General features: G+C 48.5%; 1 protein-coding gene across 1 annotated transcript in view; it reads right to left on the reverse strand.

Moving 5' to 3' along the window:
- Positions 1 to 24,865, reverse strand: part of LOC120921724 (NACHT, LRR and PYD domains-containing protein 14-like) — a 483,121-nt gene that overhangs the window by 299,684 nt on the left and 158,572 nt on the right. The window contains exon 5 of the mRNA XM_040334262.1: positions 7,962 to 8,132. Coding sequence (XP_040190196.1) covers positions 7,962 to 8,132 — 171 coding nt within the window. The remainder of the gene's footprint in view (positions 1 to 7,961; positions 8,133 to 24,865) is intronic.

Genomic DNA, 24,865 nt, shown 5'->3' on the forward strand with positions numbered 1-24,865 from the left:
GTCCACTCGGACGTACACACGACCGGATCTATCTGCTGGAACTGATCCGCGGATCAATCCCAGTGGATAGATCCGGTCGTGTGTACGGGGCCCTAGACTCCCGAATGGTTCCGGTTCTTTTTAGTTCGGCAAGCTGCTCCCTGAGATCCTCCAAATCAGTCAGAGGGACTCTTCGGACTCGCTCCCTGAAGGGTTTGTCCTCTTTCAGTCGGATCTTGTGGGTGACGCTCTTCGCACATCCAACATCAAACTCAGTCTTGGAAAATATTTTCTGCCATCTACTAAGCTGAGCTTCCATCCTTTCCTTCCATTCTGGTGAAATCTCGACCCCGACAGGCTGTGAATCCTTCTTTGGGTCTTTCATCTTTTTGTTCTCCCCCAGATGGGGAGGGTTAACAGGGGTGGCCTGATGCACCCGGCCCAGTAGCACTCTGGCTGGCACCTCCACAGGGTTCACAGTGGGGTTCCGGATGTTGACGGATACCCATCCACGGTTTTTCTCTAGTATCTTCAACGGGATCACTGCAAGTATCACCTCCAACCCCTCTGTGGTTTCCCCCGGGTCAGGCTCAAGGACGAGATAGGGGCCTGGCTGAGGCCATGTGAGTTTCACTGAGGCCCTGAGGCAGGTTACTTCTCCAGGTTGCAGTGTCTTCTTTGTTCTTCCTATCCACCAGACTCTACCTACTCTGTCTTCAGGGGCCTTCCCCTCCATCACCAGCTGGTGGTACACCCTTCTTAACACCGGATGGATCCGCTGGATTGGGGCCTCTGTCATTTCGGTCAAAGGAGCCAAGGCTGTGTTTGTTCCTATGATGAGGAAACTTTTGTGAGCCCCTGGGGGTCGAGGGCAGACTATCGCCAGGGTATCAAAAGTTTCTGCTACTCCGGCTATTGAAGGGTCAAAGGTTAAGCGTATTGACAGATATCCATCGTAAGGGAAACTCTGAGTCCCAATGCCCCATATCTCCAAATCTTCCAACTTCTGCAAGGGCAAGTGAGTGAGGTACTTGTCATAAAAGTCTCGGTACAGGAGAGTCACTTGTGCTCCAGTATCCAGGAGGGCTTTGGTATAAATCCCCTCCACTTGAACGGGAACTAACGGGGGAGGCCCCACCAAGTTGTCAGGGAACTTACAAGGCACTGCTCTTTTTTTCTCTTCTGTAACTCGCACCTTCACCCTTCTTTTACGATGGCTCCTTCCAGCCTCCCTCCAACCATTGGGCTGAGAGTTGGGAGGCGACTCAAGAGGGAATTCCTCCTCCTTTTGCTGTTTCAGGGTTTCTTGTCTTGTGTTGGAGCTATTCTCGATAGGCGGGCACCCGGCTGGCTCCTTCACCAGGGCCCTCTGAAGTTTTCCGCCGGTCTGTACACTGACTGATAAGCATGAACCGGGCTGGGACAGACTTCTCTGGTGTGCCCTATCCCTCCACAGTTAAAACAGGAAATTAACCTTCTTGGTGCACCTTGCGGGTCATAAGATCCATAGGTAGGCTTTCCAGCCTTATCTCCATTGAGCTTGTAGGGAGAGAACCCCGCTTGGCCGGATAGAGCAGCCACCAATTCTGTAAGCTGAGTCACCCGTGATTCCAAGAGTTCAACCTTGGGGTCATTATCCTCAGTGGCCATGACATGTACCCGGGCAGGAGCTTCTGTGGCTTGGTACTTTTTCTTTTGATCTAGAAGGTCTTCCTCCTGCTGGATAGTCCGAATCAGATCAGGGTATTTCAACACTCCCCCCTCTTTTTGGGTCCGCAGCAGAAAAAACAATGGGATCCATGGGTTGGGCTCCCCTCACCCCCTGCTGGAAACGTGTTTCATCCACATCATTTGGCTGTATTCCTTTCTTCAACAGCATCTGGTGCAGAATTTTATCCAGGCGACTGACGAATTCAGACAGTTTTTCTCCCCTCCTTTGAAAACAATGCTCCAGCTGGCAGCGGAGTTCACTGAAGTCTTCAATTCTCCCGAACACATTCTGCAAGACCTCCAGGTAGTCCTGAGCAGTGCAATTTCCTTTGCTGAGCTTGAGAATACGTACGGCCTCTAAGGCTGGTCCTCTGAGGCCCCGTACACACGAGGAGACATGTCCGATAAAAACGGTCCGCGGACCGTTTTCATCGGACATGTCTCCTGGGAGCTTTTGGTCTGATGTGTGTACACACCATCAGACCAAAATCCCTGCGGACAGAGAACGCAGTGACGTAGAAGACACCGACGTTCTCAAACACGGAAGTGCAATGCTTCCACGCATGCGTCAAATAAATTTTGACGCATGCGCGTGATTTCGGGACGCTGGTTACACATCATAACCAGCGGACATGTCCGATTAGGTGTACTAACCATCGGACATGTCCAACGGACATGTTTCCAGCGGACAAGTTTCTTAGCTTGCTAAGAAACTTTTGGCCGCTGGAAACCTGTCCGCTAGGCCGTACACACGGTCGGACATGTCCGCGGAAACTGGTCCGCGGACCAGTTTCAGCGGACATGTTCGACCGTGTGTACAAGGCCTGAGGCTTTCCATGATCCTTTGTTTCTTACTCTTCTCTGGGATTCCCCACTCTTCCAGAGCTTGAGTGGCCTGATCCATCCATTCTTCGAAACCATCTTCTGAAGATGGTACAGGGTGTTTCCCCGAGAAGGTCCTGAGTTTTCTGTAGCCTGTATTTGAACAGTCTGTGGGATCTTTCTTGCACTGAGCTACAATCTCTTCCAAAACAGCGCACAACTCTGGGTTGAGATCTTTAAGTGGTGTCTTTGCTGCCCCCTTTATGGGTCTCCTTGGACCCTCACTGTGTGCCGGGGGCCCCGGAAGAGGTGGAGGGAGTCAGACTGGAAGAGGAGGAGTCAGCTAAGGTTTGGGTAGGTTGTGCTAGAAAAAGTTCTTTACCACTTATGGTCTTCACACTGGGTACCTTTAGGAAGTCTGGGACTCCATCTCGCCATTCACTTAGGATATAGGTATGCGGGTCGATTTCATCCACCTCTAGTTGCAGAACCCAGAATTTCAGGCCTTGGGACAAAGCTTTCAAGACTAAGTGTGCTTCGTCTTCATCCCAGACTTCTCCCTTCACCTCAATCACTAAGCCTTTCTTCACAGGAACACCTTCACTCGCACACCACCTAGTTACAGTGGCTGCATCCATGGCTGCTTCTGGCAAGGGCAGGGTTCAGCAGGGCCATCTTAATAGCATCATGGAGATGGAGTGTCCCTCCGGGCATTCCAAGCATTTCAGTGCAAACAGTGCTGGACAGCTGGGCTCACCATGACACCATCCACAATGCTACTTCCGCAGGTGGGCTCTTAGTGCTGCCGAATCAGCAGCTCCCACTCCAGCTCCTACCCCGCAGCCTTTGAGTCCCGAGCATTCAAGATGCATGGGGTGGGGTCAGAGCATCACAGGCATTTCGGGCCCTGTCCCTCTCTGCTGGCTGTGAAATAATAGATATCGTTCTGCACAGCATGGGGCACCGCTGCCAGCCTGCCTCCCCTGTGTATCCATCACTCTCAGTGCCATCATGGGGCCCCCAATTTCGGGGGAGCGTGGGCTCAAGGACCAGCTACTTTGGGGAAAGTGCAGGGGCCCCCATGCAGCTGGGGCCCCTGGGCAGTGCCCATGTGTGCCCTCTCATTAAGACAGCCCTGGGGTTCAGTATCAGGGGATATGTGGTGGTTGGAGAAGTAGAATCCCGGACGAGCCCCCACGTGTAGCGCTACCCCCGGAGGAGCCGCTGAATGACTTGGGATCTACTCTCTTTTGGTTTGACTCACCCCTTTTTTTAACTAGCTCGAACCCCTCCTTGACACATCAGAAGGCTAATGGGTTAGGTATTGTGACCCCTGTTTGGCTGAGGTCACAATAGCAAGCAATATATATATAGGTATGTAGATAAACAGTATAATGGTATTACCTGCTTCACGACCAATCCCTCCAGGTGAGAAACACACTCCACATAGTGAAAATATATTTGAATCAAAAGATATAAATTTACTTCAGGCTGACTTAATAAACAAGCATGAGGTAAAATCACAATTAAACACCGGGCAATGATTCCCACAAGGGCCCTTGTTTGGATCAGCAACTGATATAAAGAGGATATGACTTAAACTAGGAATGGTACCATTCATCTGAACTAAGGTAAACAGTCTGTGCTCGCGAGCTCCCTCTAGCAGGGATTCCTACAGTACAGTGAATGTCTATGATGCGGCCGGTCGGTGCACTTTAGAATTTGTAATCCACAGGGAGGGACGATGAAACTAAGTCAGTCAATCAAGGTGTTGTAGAGACAGAAGGCAGTGGACTGATCGCTTGTTAGAGTCAAACACTTCTATGAAACACTGGAACAATTAACTAGGCCTCTGAGTTCTGGCTAAAGACCCAACACGTGCCTGTGACCTGTGGGGTGACGCTAAGTGTCTGTACTAAACAGGAAGTTAGAAGTTGAGCATGTGCTCCCTCACCCAACAGGCCGTTCCGACTGAACTCTCCTTAGGAAGAAAAAATGCGTCGGTGAAACACTTCTCCACAACAAGAGGGATCCTGGACGAGGTCGTTCTTCTGCTCCGGTGGTCAGCTGGGCTGGTTCCTCGATCTCCGGGTATTCAGGCGGGATGCTGGAGTCTGTGGTCCCTCTGAATGGCTGGTCTCCCGGTCAATCCAGACCCAGGCTTCAGGCCTAACAGAACGGCCGTCTCTGTCAGCAGCTCCGCAGAGGAGAAGAGGCTGGTCCAGAGAGAGGGAAAAAGCGCAACACCCTCTCCTTAAGTAACCTCCCCAACAAGTCTGTGCGGATGTGTCACATGTTCCAACAGGGCAAAGCATTGCGGGAAATGTAGTTCGTTCTTCCTTAGAATCAATGGAGTCCATATCTCCTGCTTCTTGTAGTCCCGCAATGCATAACTTCACAACAGTGTCCAATGTATTTACAAGTGTGTGCAAAGTTCTAGCAGGACGGCCTGTCATTAGATTCAGACAGGGTGACCCCGCTACACTAGTTTTACCAGAACGAGCGCTCCCATCTCCTAATTCAGTCTGAGCATGCATGGATTTTTCTCTGATGGAGTTCCACACAGACGATCAAAATTTCCTATCGTTTTTTTTTTTTCCATTGGAAAAATTTAGAACATGTTCTATTTTTTTACTCTGATGAAAAAAGTCCGATGGGTCCCACACACGATCGGAATTTCCGATGAAAAAAGTCCATCTGACTTTTTTCATCGAAATACCGATTGTGTGTACGCGGCTTTAGAGATGTTATGGAGGTGAATTCTTCAAACTTTTGACAACGATTGGACTTGAGGCTGAAATGACAAGTCTGGCCCAGATTCACAGAGGAGATACGACGGCGTATCTCCAGATACGCCGTCGTATCTCTGAGTCTGGCCGGTCGTAGCTATGCGCCTGATTCTTAGAATCAGTTACGCATAGATTTGTATTACGTCGTCGGATCTTAACTGCATATTTACGCTGGCCGCTAGGGGCGTGTACGCTGATTTACGCCTAGAAATATGTAAATCAGCTAGATACGCGAATTCACGAACGTACGCCCGGCCGACGCAGTACAGATACGCCGTTTACGTTTCCCGGCGTAAAGTTACCCCTGCTATATGGAGGCGAACATGCGGCGTACCAATGTTAAGTATGGACGTCGTTCCCGCGTTGAATTTTGAAAATTTTACGTTGTTTGCGTAAGTCGTTTGCGAATAGGGCTGGGTGTCATTTACGTTCACGTCGAAAGCATTGGCTTCTTGCGGGTTAATTTGGAGCAGGCGCACTGGAATACTTTCACGGACGGCGCATGCGCCGTTCGTAAAAAGCGTAATTTACGTGGGGTCACATAAAATTAACATAACACGCCCACATCTACCACATTTGAATTTGGCGGGCTTACGCCGGCCTATTTACGATACGCCGCCACAACTTTTGTTTGAGAATACGGCACTTGCCTGTAAAAGTTGCGGAGGCGTAACGGAAATAGGATACGTTACGCCTGCACAAAGATACGCCGATCTTTGTGAATCTGGGTCTAGGATTACACCGAGTACCCTGGCCTGAGGAGAGGGACTGATGGTTGCATTGTTGATTTTGATGGAAAAGTCACGGAGGGGGGCACGGATGGGGAGAATATTAGTAACTCCGTTTTAGGGAGATTTAGTTTATGGAAGTGGTGCAACATCCATGCTGAGATGTCAGTTAGTAGCCAGTAATGCGAGAGGAGACTGAAGGAGTGAGGTAAGGAGTAGACAGATAGATTTGGGTGTCATCGGCATATAGATGGTATTGGAAGCCGTGGGCGGTTATCAAGTGACCAAGGGAGGAGGTGTAGATAGAGAAAAGAAGGGGTCCAAGAACAGAGCCTTGGGGGACCCCCACAGAAAGGGGCAATGGAGAGGAGGAGACAGAGTTGTAGGTAACACTGAAGGAGCGCTGTGATAGACAGGCAGAGAACCAAAATAAAGCAGAATCTTGGAGGCCAAGGGAATGGAGTTTATTGAGAAGGAGTGGGTGGTCAACGGTATCAAAGGCCGCAGAGGGGTCAAGTAGAAGAAGGAGTACTGGCTGTTGGTTTTAGAAGTTAGTAAATCGTTAGTGAGTTTTAGTAAGGCAGTTTCCATGGAGTGCTGCGAGTTAAAGCGAGGGGTCAAGAAGGTTATTTTCACTGAGGTAGTAGCCAAGACGGTTGTAGACTAAGGCCGCGTACACACGGTCAATCCATCCGATGAGAATGGTCAGACGGACCGTTTTCATCGGTTCACCGCTGAAGCAGACCGATCGGGTCAGAAGGCGGTGACGTAAAACACACGACGTGCTGGAAAAAATGAAGTTCAATGCTTCCAAGCATGCGTCGACTTGATTCTGAGCATGTGCGGGTTTTGAACCGATGCTTCTGTGTACTAACCATCAGTTTTGACCGATGGTCAGCCGTCTATCGGTTCGATTTTAAAGCAAGTTCCATAATTTTTGTCCGAAGGACAACAGACCGATGGGCCGTACACACGGTCGGTTTGGACCGATGAAACTGGACTTCAGGCCGTTTTCATCGATTTGGACCGACCGTGTGTACGCGGCCTAAGGGTTCTAGAAGTTTAGAGGTGAATGGGAGCAGTAAGATGGGTCTTAAGTTGTTCAGGTTGGTGGGGTCCAGTGAGGGCTCCCTAGTGTTAACCCCTTCTCTTCCAGTGTAATTTTTACATTGATCAGTGCATTTTTATAGCACTGATCAATGTAATAATGTCACTGGTCCCCAAAAAGTGGCATTTGGGGTCAGATTCGTCCGGTGCAATGTCGCAGTCCCGCTAAAAATCACAGATCGCCGCTATTACCAGTAAAAAAAGTCGCTAAATCTATCCCGTAGCTTGTAGACGCAATAACTTCTGCGCAACCAATATATATATGCCTATTGTGATTTTTTTTTTTTTTTTTACCAAAAATATGTAGAAGAATATATATTGGCCTGAACTTCTTTTTTTTTCACAATTCCAAAAAAAAATTGAGAAAAATTATAGCAAACAATTGACAATATACTAGCATTGTGACAAATATGTGAAAACAATGTCAGTTAACAGTATTACAGTGTTCAAATGTACATTGCATATTTATAAACTTATGAATATTTTTTATATATGTATTATAGCAAAAAGTAAAAAAAAAAAAAAAAAAAAAAATCCGCAGAGGTGATCAAATACCACCAAAAGAAAGCTCTATTTGTGGGAAAAAAAGGAAGTCAATTTTGTTTGAGTACAATGTCGCATGACCGCGACGCAGTGCCGTATCGCAAAATGTCCCGGTGATTAAGGGGGCAAATCCTTCCGGGGCTGAAGTGGTTAAAAAGTGTTTTTCGAGTGCTAAACTTTCATACAATTTCTAAATTGCTACATTTGTAAATGTCATAAGCCAATATAAAGGAATAATCTCAAAAAATTGGTAGGTATGGAATAATGACTAATTCATTCTTACTTCAGTTCCTGCAGGGTACACTTTGGATCTGAGAGTCCATCACACAGAACTTTTATTCCAGAATCCTGTAGATCATTCCATGATAAATCCAGTTTGGTGAGGGATCGGTTTGTAATAAGAACAGAGCTGAGATCACTACAGCATGAGGCAGACAAAACACACCTATAGAGGCTTCATACAAAATAGACAAAGAAATATGTTACAAGGTGATTAAAATACTTATTTAAAATCCTTCTATATAAATTGTACTAATATAATTTGTATCTTATTTATAGCAGGGTAGAGGCTGGACCTATGAGTCTCTCTTTATAATTGTATTTATTACTATTATTATCAGGGCCATATTTAACGTGGGGCAAATGGGGAAGCTGCCCTGGGCCCTATCATTGTTGTGGGGCCTATTGCAGCTGCCCCCTGAGCCTGCGCTACCCGCAAATATTTTTCCACATGTACCGGGTGCAGCTGATTCCCCCCGCTTGCTCTTCAGGCCAGTTAATTCAAGCAGCCATGCTGTGACAGGAGACAGACACAGCTTTGGGCTGTATGTGCCGCAAATTAAGCTTCTCCCTCTGTGAGGACTAAAGCTGCTGTGACAAGAAGTGAGACAGATCAGCTCTGTGTTCCCCCACTTGCCCCATCTTCTTCGGTCAGCAGCACTGAGATCAAATACACAGACCGGGCTGTGTGTTGATTCTTCTTCTCACCCTTCTGTCAGCAGGAAAGAGATTAATAGCAGGGGCAGGACCAGAGCAGCTTGCAGAAGAGGACACAGGGTAAGTTGCTGGCAATCAGTGAATGGTAATAATGTGCAGTAACCTCTCTAGCAACCAATCAATGAATGGTATTAAGGTGCAGTAACTGCTCTAGCAACCAATCAATTAATGGTAATAATGTGCAGTAACCTCTCTAGCAACCAATCAATTAATGGTAATAATGTGCAGTAATCTCTAGCAAAAGATTGGTGAATTGTAATGTGCAGTAACCTCTAGCAACCAATTAGTGAGTGGTATTAATGTGCAGGAACATCTAGAAACCAATTAATGAATGGTATTAACCAATTCCTGACGGCCGTACAACTTTGTACGGCCTCCCCTCCTCCTGGCCACTGGGGGGCACGTGCACGCGTGCCTGCCGCATTACTGAGATGCTGATGCGCATGCCTGGCAGCCGCGATGTCCGCTAAGCACCCGCGAACGGCAGGTAGAGAGACAAGGACATGGATCTGTGTGTGTAAACACAGAGCTCCACGTCCTGTCAGGGAGAGAGGAGACCGATCTGTGTCTCTTGTACATAGGGACACAGCATCGGTCACCTCCCCCAGTCACCCCCCTCCCCCCACACAGTTAGAACACACCCAGGATACACATTAACCCCTTCCTCACCCCCTAGTGTTAACCCCTTCACTGCCAGTCACATTTATACAGTAATTAGTGCATATTTATAGCACTGATCGCTGTATAAATGTGAATGGTGCCAAAAATGTGTCAAAAGTGTCCGATGTGTCCGCCATAATGTCGCAGTCCCAATAAAAATCGCAGATTGCCGCCATTACTAGTAAAAAAAAAAAATTCTGTCCCCTATTTTGTAGGCGCTATAACTTTTGCGCAAACCAGTCGCTTATTGCGTATTTTTTTTACCAAAAATATGTAGAATACATATCGGCCTAGACTGAGAATTTTTTTTTTTAAAGTGGGCTATTTACTATAGCAACAAGTAAAAAATATATATTTTTTCCCAAATTTTCGCTCTTTTTTTGTTTATAGCGAAAAAAATAAAAAACGCAGAGGTGAACAAATACCACCATAAGAAAGCTCTATTTGTGGGAAAAAAAGGACGTCAATTTTGTTTGGGAGCCACGTAGCACGACCGCGCAATTGTCTGTTAAAGCAACGCAGTGCCGGAAGCTGAAATTTCACATGGGCAGGAGGGGAGTATATGTGCTCAGTAAGCAAGTGGTTAATGTTCAGTAATTGGCTTTTCCTCCACTCGCACTGACAGGCACGAGTAAAGGAGAGCTGATTGGCTGCTCTACTGACAGGGGGGTCTGTGCTGATAATCTGCGCATTGATTATCAGTGAAAACCTATCGAGGATGCCCACCCATGACCACCAGGAATGCCAATCAGTGCCCAATAGGGCTGGCACTCTGTGTCCATCAGTGATGCCTGCCAGTGCCTCCTGGTCAGTGCTGCCTAACAGTGCAATCTATGAGTGCCGCCTATCACTGCCATCTGTAAGTGCCCATCAGTGCCACCTCATCAGTGCAGCCTTATCAATGCCCATCAGTAAAGGAGAAATACTTATTTCCAAAATTTTGTAACAAACAAAACTTTTTTTTTTTTTTTCAAAATGTTATTTTTTCTTTGTAGCGCAAAAAAATAAAACCCCAGTGGTGATGAAATATCACCAAAAGAAAGCTCTATTTGTGGGATTTTTTTTTTTTATAAAAATCGAGTTTGTGTACAGTGTTGTATAAAGTGCAATTTCACCGAGCCTGTTTTTCAGACTATTGCCTGACCTGGCATGCACACAACACCTTCCCGGAGCTCTGCCTGCTGAACATTGCTTTTGCCTGCTTTTGTCTTGCTCACACACCTTACCTCAGGACCAGGAAGAAGCAGGACTGCATCACGAGTCTGCTCTCACTCCCAGGGCTAGAACTGGTGCTAGCCAATAATTGGCGCGCGCTCCTAGAAGTAGGACGTGTGGCTCCTAGCACCAGACAGGCAGGTGGTTTCTCCCAGCTCCCCTGCACAGGACCCTGGACCCAGGACAAGCGCTCTTCCTCCCCCTTTGGCCTCCCCCTGCTCCTGAGCACCATCAAGGTAAGGCCTCTGTTTTCCCAGGCCTATTCCATCTCCCCTGGTGACAAGTGTGCGGCCTGTCCTTTTCAGGATAAGCCGCAGCTTTCCGGCCCAACATACGAGTGCACCCAGCCCAATTTCTTTATGCCCCACATCCCAAGCCGTCCTCTCCCTGCCAGCCATCCACCACAACCCTCACCAGCCTCAACCCCACCGCGGCCCACAAATTTCCGTGGGTAGGTCGCGGCGGCCGAGTTTTAGGAAAGTCCGCGGCTTCAGCCACGGCCTAGCGGCGCGCAGCATTTAAACCCCCACAAACATCACACAACCCCTTCTGGCCCCATGTGAAACTCCATTCATCTCCCCACGATCCCTCAGACCTTGCCCCCCCGTCGCACAACCAGCCCCATCCAGCAGCATAGCCCCTGGCTCGGGCCTAGTCCCGGTCGGCGGCCATCTTGGTACACCCCAGAAACAGATATCATTAGGATACTAGCTCCCAGCTGTAAACTTCAGGGGTGAGCTTACCCCTCCCCCCACCATCATCAGCTCTAACAGTTGCCAAGTGTTTGATCCAGGGCTCCACCGATCGCCCTTGAGGGATCAGGAAGGAATTTTTTTCCCCTGTCACTGCAGATTGGCATAGCATGGCCAGGGTTTTTTTTGCCTTCCTCTGGATCAAACGTGAAGGGAATGGTTTAGCGAGTGGGGGACCGACTTGAAAATCTTCCTTTCCGTCATCATTATATACCTCCCCGGGCAATATCATTCCCCCCGGCATTTTCTGCGATTATGTCTAAACTGACATACTCTGCAGAAATCATTTGGGGCCTAAAGCCATTCGCCTCAACATTACCAGCCGTCACCAAAAAAGCTCTAAGGAATGAGCAACTGTTAAGAATCAACCGACGATCGACAGTTAAAAATTACATGCATTTACCCCAACCTAAGCACATATCATGCGCTTTGGTCAATACAAGATCGGCAGTAAAACACCGACAAGAAATCCATGATTTCATTCTACAAAACAATTTAGACTGCCTCTTTATCACAGAAAGCTGTCTCACAGCCGACTGTAACACCATTCTAGGAGAATTGGTGCCAGAGAATTACCGCATTCTAACAGAAAACAGAGTGGGGCAAAGAGGAGGAGGCCTGGCGGTGATCCACAAGACTCACCTCTCGATCACTAAATCAGACCTTCAGTACTCACTTCCATTCATGGAAACCCTCACTCTGCAACTGCAAACAAATCCCCAGGACACTGTTCACATGCTACTCTGCTATAGACCACCGGGTCCAAAAACGCACCTGCTCATGTTATTGACAGAGTTCATGTCCACCTATACCCTAAACATCAAACATCTCCTGCTACTCAGGGATTTTAACTTTTGGGCCAACTCCTCTAAGGACCACATCGCCGACGCCTGCATTGACCATTTGGAAGGATTAGGTCTGCAGCAACTAGTATGTGGGCCCACACATGCTTCAGGTCACACGCTCGATCTTATTTTCAGACAAGATCTGGAAATTAATATTCGAGAAAATGAGCCGCAGCCATGGACAGATCACCACGCTATTAAATTCACAATTATCATAAATACCCCCTCAAAAAAACCGTTAAAACCGGTGACAACACACTGGACTAGATCTCAGAAGAAGCTCCATTCAGAGCTCTTCAAAACCACATTAGGGAACAAAATAAAAACAATCCAACCACATCAAACAGCCACAAAAACTTTTGATGCCATAAACCAGGCGCTACTACAGTCAGCCGACTTGGTAGCACCAAAACACACAACGTGCATCCAGAAAAACAACTCCAGCTGGTTTAACGACCAGCTGTCGTTGCTAAAGCAAGAGCGAAGAAGAGCTGAAGCAGCCTGGAAAAGAAGCTCTTCAGAGGAAAATCACACCATCTATAGGACAATAACAAAAAAATACCATAAAGAAATCTTTATTGCCAAAACATTTTTTTTTTACAATATTATCACCAATGCCCTAAACCGCCCACGCGAACTCTTCAAGCTAGTCACCCAGACTATGAACCCAGTCTGTCTAGAGGCCCCCAATTCTGATTCACAAGAATTTTGCAACAAATTATCGGATTATTTCATCAATAAAATTGAAAGAATCCGTGAAAGTATTCAGCAAAATACAACCTCCACCTACCCTCCCCCCCCCTAAATCACAGACCTAATATCCACATAATTCCACCACAATCACCTAACTTCACTCTAAAACCCATTTCCATCGATGCCACTAAAAATATCATCGGTACTCTGTGAAATAGCACAGCGCCCAATGATATCATCCCCACCAAACTGCTGAAAGAATGTGCCGATATTTTGGCTCCAGCAATCATTCAGCTAATAAACCAGTCATTCAAGGAGGGCATGGTGCCACCCTTGCTGAAACAAGGTATAATCAAACCAATTCTAGAAAAAAAAAAACATTGACCCCAAAGACCCAAACCATCGTCGTCCCATAACTGCCCTTAATGTCTTCTCCAAGGTAATGGAGAAAGTAGTTGTACAACAGCTACAACATCATTTAGACACCCATAAATTACTCGATCCATTCCAGTCCGGTTTCCGTCCGGGTCACGGGACAGAAACTGCACTGCTCAAAATATGGGATGACGCTCCAGAGGCCGCAGACGAAGGAGAATCTTGTCTTCTAGTACTGCTGGACCTAAGCGCAGCTTTTGATACGGTAGACCACCAATTATTGCTGACACGGCTTGTTGAAGTAGCCGGAGTTGCAGAATGTGATTTATCTTGGTTCTCCTCCTTTTTGGAAAACCGATCACAAATAGTGAAACTTGGTCCTTTCACTTCTGAAAAACGCACAGTGTCATGTGGAGTCCCCCAGGGATCCCCATTGTCGCCTGTTCCGTTCAATATCTATCTCCGCCCTCTTTTTGAAATCATCAGTAACCAGAAGTTACTTTACCATTCTTATGCAGATGACACACAACTTTATTTTCGCATCTGCAACAAAAAGGATCTTTATCTCGGAGTAGAGAAATGCCTTACTTTGATAGAAGATTGGATGACTAAGAGTTATCTTAAACTCAATGGCTCAAAAACAGAACTTCTCCTGTTTCAGGCCAACCGAAAGATTCATCCCACAAAAACATGGATGCCCCGCCCATTCTGGGTCAAACTATCACCCCTAGCACCAAAGTCAAAAGTCTCGGAGTCATCTTCGACACCTACATGACAATGGATGCACAAATAGGGTCAGTAGTCAGCGGATCACACCATCTGCTGCGCCTACTACGCAGACTCACGCCCTTTATCCCGAAAGAGGACATTGCAGTCGTGGTGGGAACAATTATCAACTCCAGATTTGACTATGCAAATGCCCTCTATCTTGGACTCCCAAAGTGCCAAATCACTCGTCTGCAAGTCGTTCAAAATACGGCCGCTCGACTTGTGACTGGGAAAAAAACATGGGAATCAATCTCACCTTCACTGAGATCCCTTCATTGGTTGCCAGTAAAAGACAGAATCACTTTCAAAGCACTCTAACGCATAAGTGTATTGTGGGACATGCCCCCCAATATCTATTCAAAAAACTAAAAGCCCACAACCCCAATCGCATTCTGCGATCCACTAACCAAAATCTACTCCAGATACCCAAAGCCAGATACAAATCCAAAGGAGAACGAAGATTTGCGGTCCAAGGACCCTGACTATGGAACGCTCTACCAACCACCATCCGGTTGGAGGTAAACCACCTGGCCTTCAGGAGAAAGATCAAGACCCATCTCTTCTGAGGGCCCAGGGAATGGATACCAAGCGCCCAGAGGTGATTCAGTTCGCATGTGTTGCACTATATAAGTTTGTCACTCACTCACTCATTCAAAATGCAAAAGTGCTAAAAGCTGAAAATTAGTCTGGGCAGGAAGGGGGGGAAGTGCCCTGTATTGAAGTGGTTAAAGCCCTGATTATTATTGGGATCTACTCTCATCTATTATTAGATACTAATATCACAGTTTTACGTATAAGTAAATACATTACATCCTGTCCCATGGTCTGAAGTAGGAAACCAGGAAAGAAGAAGTGAAGTGTGAGAGGCCTCTATTAGTACAAAACAGCTGTGCTGATCCCACCAGAGACTGTATTGTTGTGGCTGTTTCTGTGTTACTCAAGGAGTATCTCCTTACCCTACACTGAGGAAGTCCCGCCCACTGGGAAGCAACGCGTACGAGGGGGGGGGAGTTACGTATGACGTCACCCGCGATCGCCGCCTCATGTTGTTCCTGGCTGTACACGCTACACATTGTCAGAACTGTATTGCTTGGGAGCTTAGCACTCGGCTGTGAGTGCTATTCCATGTGAGTGTACCTTTTTACTTGTTTTTATTAAATGCTGGTTTGCTACAGAGAGCACTAGATCCCTCTCCATATTGTTTCATATGTCCAATTACTGCTGATATTCCATGGGCCTTTTTGCTGAGATACGGAAGTGCCAAGTAATCTGCTGACCCTTTATACCAGGACCTGTGTTTGCATACCACGCTTTGTGACCTCTAGGAGGTCGAATTAATGAGGTGAGAGGCCATCCTTACTTTCTGGTGGAGGATCTTTTTTTCTGGTCACCTGCTCTGGACTTGCACCAATTAATGAAATTATTGGATTTCTCTTACACTTATTCACTTATGGACTCTTTATATATCTTTAATTAGTATTATTAGTTTTAATTCACTTTGTTTGCGCTGCACTTCATATTATTATAAGTCTTTTTGGGATGTTTATCTGAATTTATCCTAAGTGCTGGCTAGCATTTTATTTTATTATTTTTTGTATTTTCACTATATGTTTCAGCGCTGAATACCTTCTTCTATTTTTACTCAAGGAGAGACACCATACCGCAGCTTCCAGAGAGGTGAGCTATTGCAGGTACTGTGCTTCTGCTGGATATTCCAAGAGAGAAAATAAGCGACTGCTGCAGAGGATACCATGGACCATCTGGAGGGAGGCTTCTACCGCTGCTGTATTTTCACCCAGACCAGAAGGAGAGACTGTTGGTGCCAGATAGACAACAGTTGGAGGACCTCCCGAGTGCTGCTGAATCTCCTCTTCAGGTCTCTGACACAAAGACAGACAGCTAGGGTTGCCACCTGTCCGGGTTGACCCGGACAGTATGGGATTTGAAGTGTGAGTGTGATCATGGAGGACACCTCCGGCTGGCTCAGGTTACTCTCTTCTTTTTAGTAACACAGACATTGGTGCTGGCTCAGCTCTGGAGGTAGGGGAGAGATCAGATGATTGTGTAGCTCTGTGTGTCCAAGTCGGACAGTGTGTGGTGTGCTTGGGGTGGAGGAGAAGCTCTTCATTATTCAATGCTCTCCAGGTGTCAAGAGTAGCACAGACATGTGTCCTGCTGTCCTCTGCTGTCACTGTCCAGGTCTCCTCTGCCCACACTTCCCCTGACTTGTCCTTAGTATAATCTGAGTTGTGAGCTGTCATATGGTGGGTTGTATGAGGTCATAGCCCAGATCTCTGCATGGATTATTCTATAAAGTTTACTCATCTACTGCATTTTATTGCAAGTTCTCCATAGAAGATCACAAGTCATATGACAGCTATGTGTGGTAGTGCCAGTGTGTTTCTGTAGTCAACCACTCCATGCAGCGCAAGCACGCTTACAACGCACTGCATTACATCTGTGTTAATCCTGACAGTACTGCGTGAGGCTTCACATAGTACTCATACCTAAGCATTGTACTGTATCGCACAATATTCACATCCGTACATTATACTGTGTATACAGTATGCCACATTGCACTATATTGAACATTACATACTCTCACCAAAGTAAAGAATTTCATTGGTTAAGTTGAATCTGTGTGCAGTCCATCTGTCATCCTATGGGATCAATACAACTCAAGGTAATCATTATCAGTACAGGTACTATGGTTACATTTAGTTGGGGAATGGGAGAGTTATTTGCTCCCATTCATTTGATTTGCTAAACTCGGCTGTCGCCAGTCCTGAACTGTTTTCTGGGTCATTCTGTTCTCCAGAGATGAGAAATTATACCGCTCTAAAAACTGCTAATCCCCTGGCTTTGCTTCCGCCCCACTAAGGCTGGGTTCACACTACTACACTACTTTCATCCTACTTTGCTCTGCTACATTGGTCCTACATTTATCCTACATTGGTCCTACATCCATCCTACTTTCATGAACAGGATACTACTTTGGTCCGACTTCAATGATATTCAATGGGCCTGAAGTAGGATCAATGTAGGACCAAAAGTAGTACAGGGAGCATTTTCAAAGTCGGACCGACTTGTGTAGGACGCTACAAGACGCTCTCATAGGGAAACATTGAACACAGAGCAAAGTAGGATGAAAGTAGTGTAGTAGTGTGAACCCAGCCTCAACCTAAAGGGTGCTGGCTATGCACAGGTGCATTGGATAGAAAAAGGTCCTGGACTGCCGCACTCCTTAAAACGATGTCTTTATTATACAAATAAAATCCAATGTTTTGTGTCATCCACTGATGTGCTGGAGGGAGCTGGGCCGTCGTCGGCTGCTGGGCGACCCATGCCATCCCTGGAGAAGAGTGCCCACACCTCTCCTCTAGAGGAAGTAGAGGAGGAGCATGGTGCTCTGGATGATGTTTTCTACCTCGTGGAGGAGACCCCCATCCCAGGACCCTCCCAAACCTCCTCCACCATCAGGGATATCCCCTCAAGGGCCTCCTCCCCCATCAGGGATATCCCCTCAAGGGCCTTCTCCCCCATCAGGGATATCCCCTCAAGGGCCTCCTCCCCCATCAGGGATATTCCTTCAAGGGCCTCCCCATACAGTCGGCTCCAAGCCTCTCCTGCCCCCAGGAAGGCTACCCGAAAGACCAGGGGTGATCCAGATGCCTTGGAGGAGAATCTGGTGAGGGACTAGGCCCGGCAGACCCACCATATGGGTGCCTTAGTGGTTGACCTGCAGAGAGCCTGGCCTCCTCGGCCCAGACCCAGGCTGCCTGCACCTTGGCTGTCCAGCAGGCCCTCACCCAGCAGGCTGTTCAGACTACCTCCATCACTGACAGCCTGCAGGATGTGAGTGGGAACTGCACAGCTATTGTGACCTGTCTGGGGGAGCTGCAGACCACAACAGCAGGCCTTGTCACAGAGGTCAGGAGCCTGGCAGCGGCCGTACAGGCGGAAGGGAGGCAGACAAGGTGCCACCAGCGCAATACCACCACCCGCCAGCTGCGGATGCAGGCTGAGACCAATGACTTTCTCCACCGCATTGCCCTGGCATTGGAGGGCAGGCAGCCAGCCAGGGAGAGACCGGGGGATGATCCTCCTGCAGATGCCCCACCCCCTCCACCTGAGGCTCCCCCCAGGCAACTGAAGAGCAGGAGCCGTGGCACCATGCGAGGCCCACGACAGGGCAGACGATTCCTTTTTTACTTTTTCTTTTATGCTCAGTTGATGTATTTATTTATTTTTTTAATACTCAGGTTATGAGTTTATTAATGTTTTTTTTATACTCAGGTTATGAGATCATTTATTTTTGTAGTGTATGCACAAGGTCAGTAGTGCAGGCTACAGTGTGACTGGTGTGTGAATGTGGGGGTGACATACCTGCCAGTAAGGTGTGTCACCCTGGGTCGTCGGGGAGAGGATATCCCCACGACCGTGTGAATGTGGTATGAATGGACAGCGACACCATTGGGGCCTTGGCGTGGCGTTGCTGCTCCCAAGTCCTGCATGGTGGACTTCGGCTATTCCAATGTGATGTGGATGTGGTGTGTGTGTGCTCGGTACCACAGTGGTGTGCATGCGTGCATTCTCCTTGTGCCATGATGAATGTGTGTGTTTAACGTGCAAAGATGCCTACTGTGAGGCATCTCCTGACTGCTCTTCCCTCAGCAGACGGGGTAGCCTCGGTTAGGGGGGGACTGTGTGGCTCGGGGGTCAGGTCATCACGTATGTCAATCTCCAGGCCCCTTCTCATGGCGAAGTTGTGCAGAATGCAACATGCACCGATGATCTGGCACACAAAGTTTGGGGAATACAACAGGGTCCCCCTGGACTTATCCAGGCATCGGAAACGGGACTTCAGGATGCCAAATGTGCGTTCCACCACTCCACGGGTACGTATGTGTGCATTATTGTATCTTCTCTCTCCTCTGGTTTGGGGGTTCCGGAATGGAGTAAGGAGATGATGCCCAAGCACAGGTGTATTTAGGTTTTGTGCTGCCCTAGGCCTGACTAAACTCATGCACCCCCTAATTTAAATACGACCCACACTTCCTGTCAAAGCCACACCCCTTCTAATTTAAGACACGCCCTATCATCTGTAAACCACACCCCTTCCAGACCCCCGCCCCCTCCATCTCCCCCTAGCAGCAAAAATACCCCCTTTCAGCACAAATCCTCACCCTCATATAACCCCTTCCAGTGAATATCATCATTCCCAGCACAAATTACATCTCTCGGCACAAATCCTCCCCATCTCCAACTTCCAGCATAAATCCTCACGTTCAGAAAAAAAATCCCTCCTCATCTCAAACCTGTGCCTCCTTCTCTCCCCTCCCAGTACAACCCCCCCCCCCCCCCAGCTCCTTCTCCTGTTCTGTAAGAGCAGCCTCCTATGCTGGGACTTGTAGTGCCCTCTGGGGTGCTGAAATATGGCAGCCTCCTATGCTGGGACTTGTAGTGCACTCTGGGGGGCTGAGATAAGGCAGCCGCCTATGCTGGGACTTATAGTGCACTCTGAGGGGGCTGAGAAATGGCAGCCTCCTATGCTGGGACTTGTAGTGCCCTCTGGGGTGCTGAAATATGGTTGCCTCTTATGCTGGGACTTGTACTGCATTCTGGGGGGGCTGAGATATGGCAGCCGCCTATGCTGGGACTTGTAGTGCACTCTTGGGGGCTGAGAAATGACAGCCTCCTATGTAGGAACTTGTAGTGCACTCTGAGGGGGCTGAGAAATGGCAGCCTCCTATGCTGGGACTTGTAGTGCCCTCTGGGGTGCTGAAATATGGCAGCCGCCTATGCTGGGACTTGTAGTGCCCTCAGTGGCAGAATGAGGATTCCTCAGTTCCCCCACAGTCTAAGGCACTACAAGTCCCAGCATAGGAGGCTTCCAGATTTCAGCCCCCACAGTGCACTACAAGTCCCAGCAAAATGGAGCGGCCATATTTCAGCCCCCACACAGTGCACTACAAGTCCCAGCAAAACAGAGCTGCCATATTTCAGCCCCCACAGTGCACTACAAGTCCCAGTATTCACTATATATGTATACATATACAGTATATGTATTCACATGTAAAAAAAAAAGTTAATAAGTGGGGGGGGGGGGGGGGGGGTTGTGGATTAGACATCATGCTGTATGTATTCACATGTAAAATAAAAAAAAGTTAATAAGCGGGGGAGGGTGACAGCAAAGCATGCATCTATATACAGCACTGCACAGGACAGTCCATCCATATATGTGACACTACCCCTCCATAGCCGGGCAGAGCCGGGCACTCACCCACCGGTCAGTGTGCTTTAACCCTTTACTGCGGTAGCTGGGAGAAGCTGAGGCTGTCCTGTGGTGTGAAGTCAGAGCCCTGCCCTCCTCTCCTCACACTAGTGGTGTGTATGAACACACAGCATGGAGCTCTCTTTGTCACACTGTGAGGCCAGGGAAGTGTGGGGGGGGGGGGGTTAGACATCAGACAGCTCTGAGCTCTCATCGAATTTTGTACCTGCTATAAGATGAAGCTCTCTCAGTCTCGCTCCTCCTCCTCCACCCGTCCCGAGTCCCGACCAGATGCTATGATGCCGCGCGGAGGCTGGGAGGCGGAGCATCCACCAACTAAACAACGTGCACCAGATCTATGGGGGGCGGCGCTGGCAGTCGCTCCCCACACTCCCACAGTATGCGGCGGTGACAGTGACACATACAGAACGGCAGCCAGCCGCGGGAAGCAGCAGGCAGCAGCTCCGCGGCAAGCAATCTCTGCGGGTGGCTGCCTCTGTATTCGGGAAACATTTGGGGTTTTTTTCGCGCGGGGGGGCCGTGAAACGCGGCCGCCCACCGCAAAGTGCCACCCTAGGCCTTGTCGGCCTAGGCCAAGATACATCTCTGGGCCCAAGTGCATATGCAGAGTCACCTGGAAGGGAAAGGAGTATGTTAGTCGTGCATGTGGCCCTCGTGATGTCTGCATCATGGGGACGGACAGAAATGCCTGACTCCCATGTCACTCACCAACCAGCCAGCTGTTCCCGTACACATTCTGTTCGAATTCTGTTGGGATGGTGCTTTGACGGTATATGTAGCTGTCGTGGCTGGCCCCGGGGTGTTTGGCACGGACGTGCCATATGAGGCATTGGGCATCGGCTATCACCTGTATGTTGATGGAATGCCAATGCTTACGATTACGGTATATGTGCTCTGTGGCTTAGGGGGGCCGTAGTGCCACATGTGTGCAATCAATGGCCCCCACGGTGCAAGGGAATCCGGCATTTCTGTAGCAACCACACCTGCAGGACAACACATCTGTATGCCAACATGCATGGGGCAGCCATGGTCATAGCACTACTGCGTTTACAGGCACGGAGGAGGGCACGGGAGAGGAAATACCGCACACACATAAACGTCTTTGGCATGGGTGATTCGGAGGTGTATCGCATCTTCATATTCAGCCCTGCTGCCATCCTGGAATTAGCCACAACCCTGCAGGATGACATCACCAGCTAGACACATCGTGTACATGCAGTGCAGCCACTAGTCAAGGTACTGGCAACACTGAATTTCCTTTTTAGCGTACAATTGGATCTCCGGGACTGTTACCGCGGAGGCGGAAGCCACATGGCCAGAACCCTCTACGTCGGTGGAGATCGTGGAGATGGAGGCTGTTGACCCGGAGGTCATTACCATCTCGTCTACTATGACTCTGATGTCAGCTACCTCGCTCTCCCGCTCACCGGAGGTAAGCACCATGGACGAGAGGGACAAAGCTGACTGACCGATGTGACAAGTGCACCAACCGAAGCCATACCTGAGACCACCACCACTACAGCGGTCTCCGTGTGGCATGCTACTGTTGGAGAGGGCCCTGCACAGGCCTCCCGCGGCTGCAGTCGAGGCCTACCTGCCTGTTGCTCTTTACCGATCCTGCCAAGAGACCCATCAGTCAAGGCCTGTGGTTACCTGCCTGCTGAGGAGTTAAACTCCTCAGAACTTGACTCCTTTTTGGATGATGACACAATCGATCATCTTTTTGAGCCTATGTTCCCGGAGTCGCAGGGGTTCGGAGGATTTCGAGCCCCCTACACTACAAGGCAGAAGAAACGCTCTGGCCGGAGCGCCCCGGTGGGTCTGATGCATCGACCTGGGACGTCCCGCAGCTGACCTGGGGAGACGGTGAGTCAGTTTCTGTTCTTGCCCTCACCGCTCCCATGCCCCCTGCTGTGCCTGCTCTTAGAAGGGCACCGGACGCTATTGTGCTCCCGGGACGCGGAGACCCACGTACGCTGCCCAACTTGGCCAGATTGCAGCGCGTGGTGATCCAAAAAGTTGCTGCCAACTATGGGTACGAATAACCATATGTGCCACCCACTCTCCTCTACCAGGTTGATCGGGAACGAGAAAGTTGGGGCCATGACGATATCTGGTCTCATTTGAAGGCGCCCAGATTTGTGTACGGCACAGACTTTGACCTTGCTCGCCTTAGACCCAAATTTGAGTATTGTCTCAAAGAATGGAGCTGGGGTCGCCACATTTTCAGTGATCGGGTGGTTATGTAGTGCCCAGGAAAAGCAGACCAGACTTTTTCTGTGACCTCCACAAATGCTAGTGGAGACATTGTTTCTTTACCAGACCCTCGGTTCTACAAGTAGGTCTCATGCCTGTGTTACCTGACCTACTCCTTTTTAAGAAGTTTTGGACAAGGGTTCTCGCCCCCACTCACCTTTTGTTCTTTTGTTTTTTTTTTCTCCTGCCTTTCCGGATCCACATTATTTTACATGTGAAGAACTTCGGGGGGTGGGTTCAGCCAGTTAGAGTGGGGCCTTGCCAACTTCTTCACAGCATCGAAAGAAGATTTAGCGAAGGGAATGCTTCATTTTTTATTTCCTTCTTGCTGCTATATCTTTTGAATTGAACTTGGACTGCCGTGTAATACCAGCGCACTGACCACTAGGGGAAGTGTTCTGCAACGTCTTATTGCAGGACTTAAATGTACATGTAGGGCCAGATTCACAAAGGTTAGCGGATCTTTAGATCCGTATAACCTATGTGTTTTAAGATCCGCCCTCGCAAGTTTGTGAGGAAAGTGTCAAATTCACAACACACTTACCTCCAAACTTGCGATGGCGGATCCTAACTCCCCCAGCGGAATTCAAATTCCGCGGCTAGGGGAGTGTCATATTTAAATCAGGTGCGGTCCCGGGCCGATTTAAATACGCATGCGTCGTCCGGGGAATTTCCCGGCGTGCATTGCTCCCACTGACGTCAATAGGACGTCAGTGGTTGCGACGTGAGCGGGACTTGCGACGCGCGTGTTCGTGAATCGGCGTACGCAAACGACGTAGGAAATTTCAAAATCGACGCGGGAATGACGGCCATACTTAACAATACTTACCCCTGCTTTTAGCAGGGGTAAGTATACGACGGGTACCGCGCTACGGAAACGACGTAAGAACACAGCGTCGGGTCCGCGTACGTTCGTGAATTTCGCGTATCTCGCTGATTTACATATTATTCAGTGTAAATCAGCGGGAACGCCCCCAGCGCCATTTTTAAATCAAAAAAAAGATCCGACAGTGTAACACAGTGTAACACTGTCAGATCTCAGCCCTATCTATGCGTAACTGGTTCTATGAATCAGGTGCATAGATAGGACCAGTGTAAGTCAGAGATACGATGGTGTATCTGAGACACTCCATCGTATCTCTTTTGTGAATCTGGCCCATTGAGTTTTATTTTCTTGCAGCTCAGAGTAAAAGTAATGCTCAGCACTTAGATAGCTCCCTGGGAGGAAGGGAATTTTCACTCTCTGACGAGAGGGTGCAGTTTCAATTCCGACCTTGGAGATTTGTAAATAGTAGAATTATTAATATATCAGAGTATATATAATGGCCCAGATTCAAGTAGAATCGCGCAATATTTGCGTGGGCAAAGAGCAAATTTTTTTCTCTGCGCCCACGCAAATATTGCGCTTTGCCCGCGATTCACGGAGCAGTTGCTCCGTAAATTGCGCGGGCAATATGCTAAGCAGCCGGGCGCAAGGCTGCCTAATGTAAATGATCCCGCCGGGGGCGGGAATCATTTAAATTAGGCGCGCTCCCGCGCCGAGCGAACAGCGCATGCTCCGTCGGGAACCTTTCCCGACGTGCATTGCGGCAAATGACGTCGCAAGGACGTCATTTGCTTGTAAGTGAACGTGAATGGCGTCCAGCGCCATTCACAGTTCACTTACGTAAACGACGTTAAATTTGAACGTCGCGAGCGGGAGGCGCAGCTATACTTTAGCATTGGCTACGCCTGCTATTAGCAGGAGCAACCTTATGCTAAAGGCGCCGTACGGAAACTCCGTACCTTGCGTAGGCAGGGCCCGCGCAACTTTTGTGAATCGGTGGTAGTATGCAATTTGCATACTACACGCCGATCACAAAGGCCGCGCCCCCTAGCGGCCAACGCAAGAATGCAGCCTGGGATGTGAAGGCATAAGGAGGCTTATGTTTGTCACATCCTAGGCTGCATTCGGTGTAACGAGGTTCCTGAATCAGGAGCACTCGTTACACCGGAGCAAGTAAGCACTTGCGCCGCGCAACTATGGTTGCGCGGGCGCAAGTGCTTCTTGAATCTGGGCCAATGTGTATGTGTATTTTTTACAGGTTATTGGACCCACCTACTATCAACACTGTCGGAGAATGGGCAGAATAGATAGATAGGGCTGTGTATGTGATTGTAGTGTTGTGTAATACCATAGTTCTTACTATAGTATTCAAGGAAGCTAATATTTGTACTTTAAAATTATGAAAATGTTTATCTCTTCTTTCCTACTTTTCTATATTGTTTTAGCAGATCCAGGCCGGCATTCAGGCTTGAATGCCTTAGGACACTGGGGACAGTGTCATTTCAA

Source organism: Rana temporaria (assembly GCF_905171775.1).
Source record: "Rana temporaria chromosome 4 unlocalized genomic scaffold, aRanTem1.1 chr4a, whole genome shotgun sequence".
In the NCBI taxonomy this organism is placed as follows: domain Eukaryota; kingdom Metazoa; phylum Chordata; class Amphibia; order Anura; family Ranidae; genus Rana; species Rana temporaria.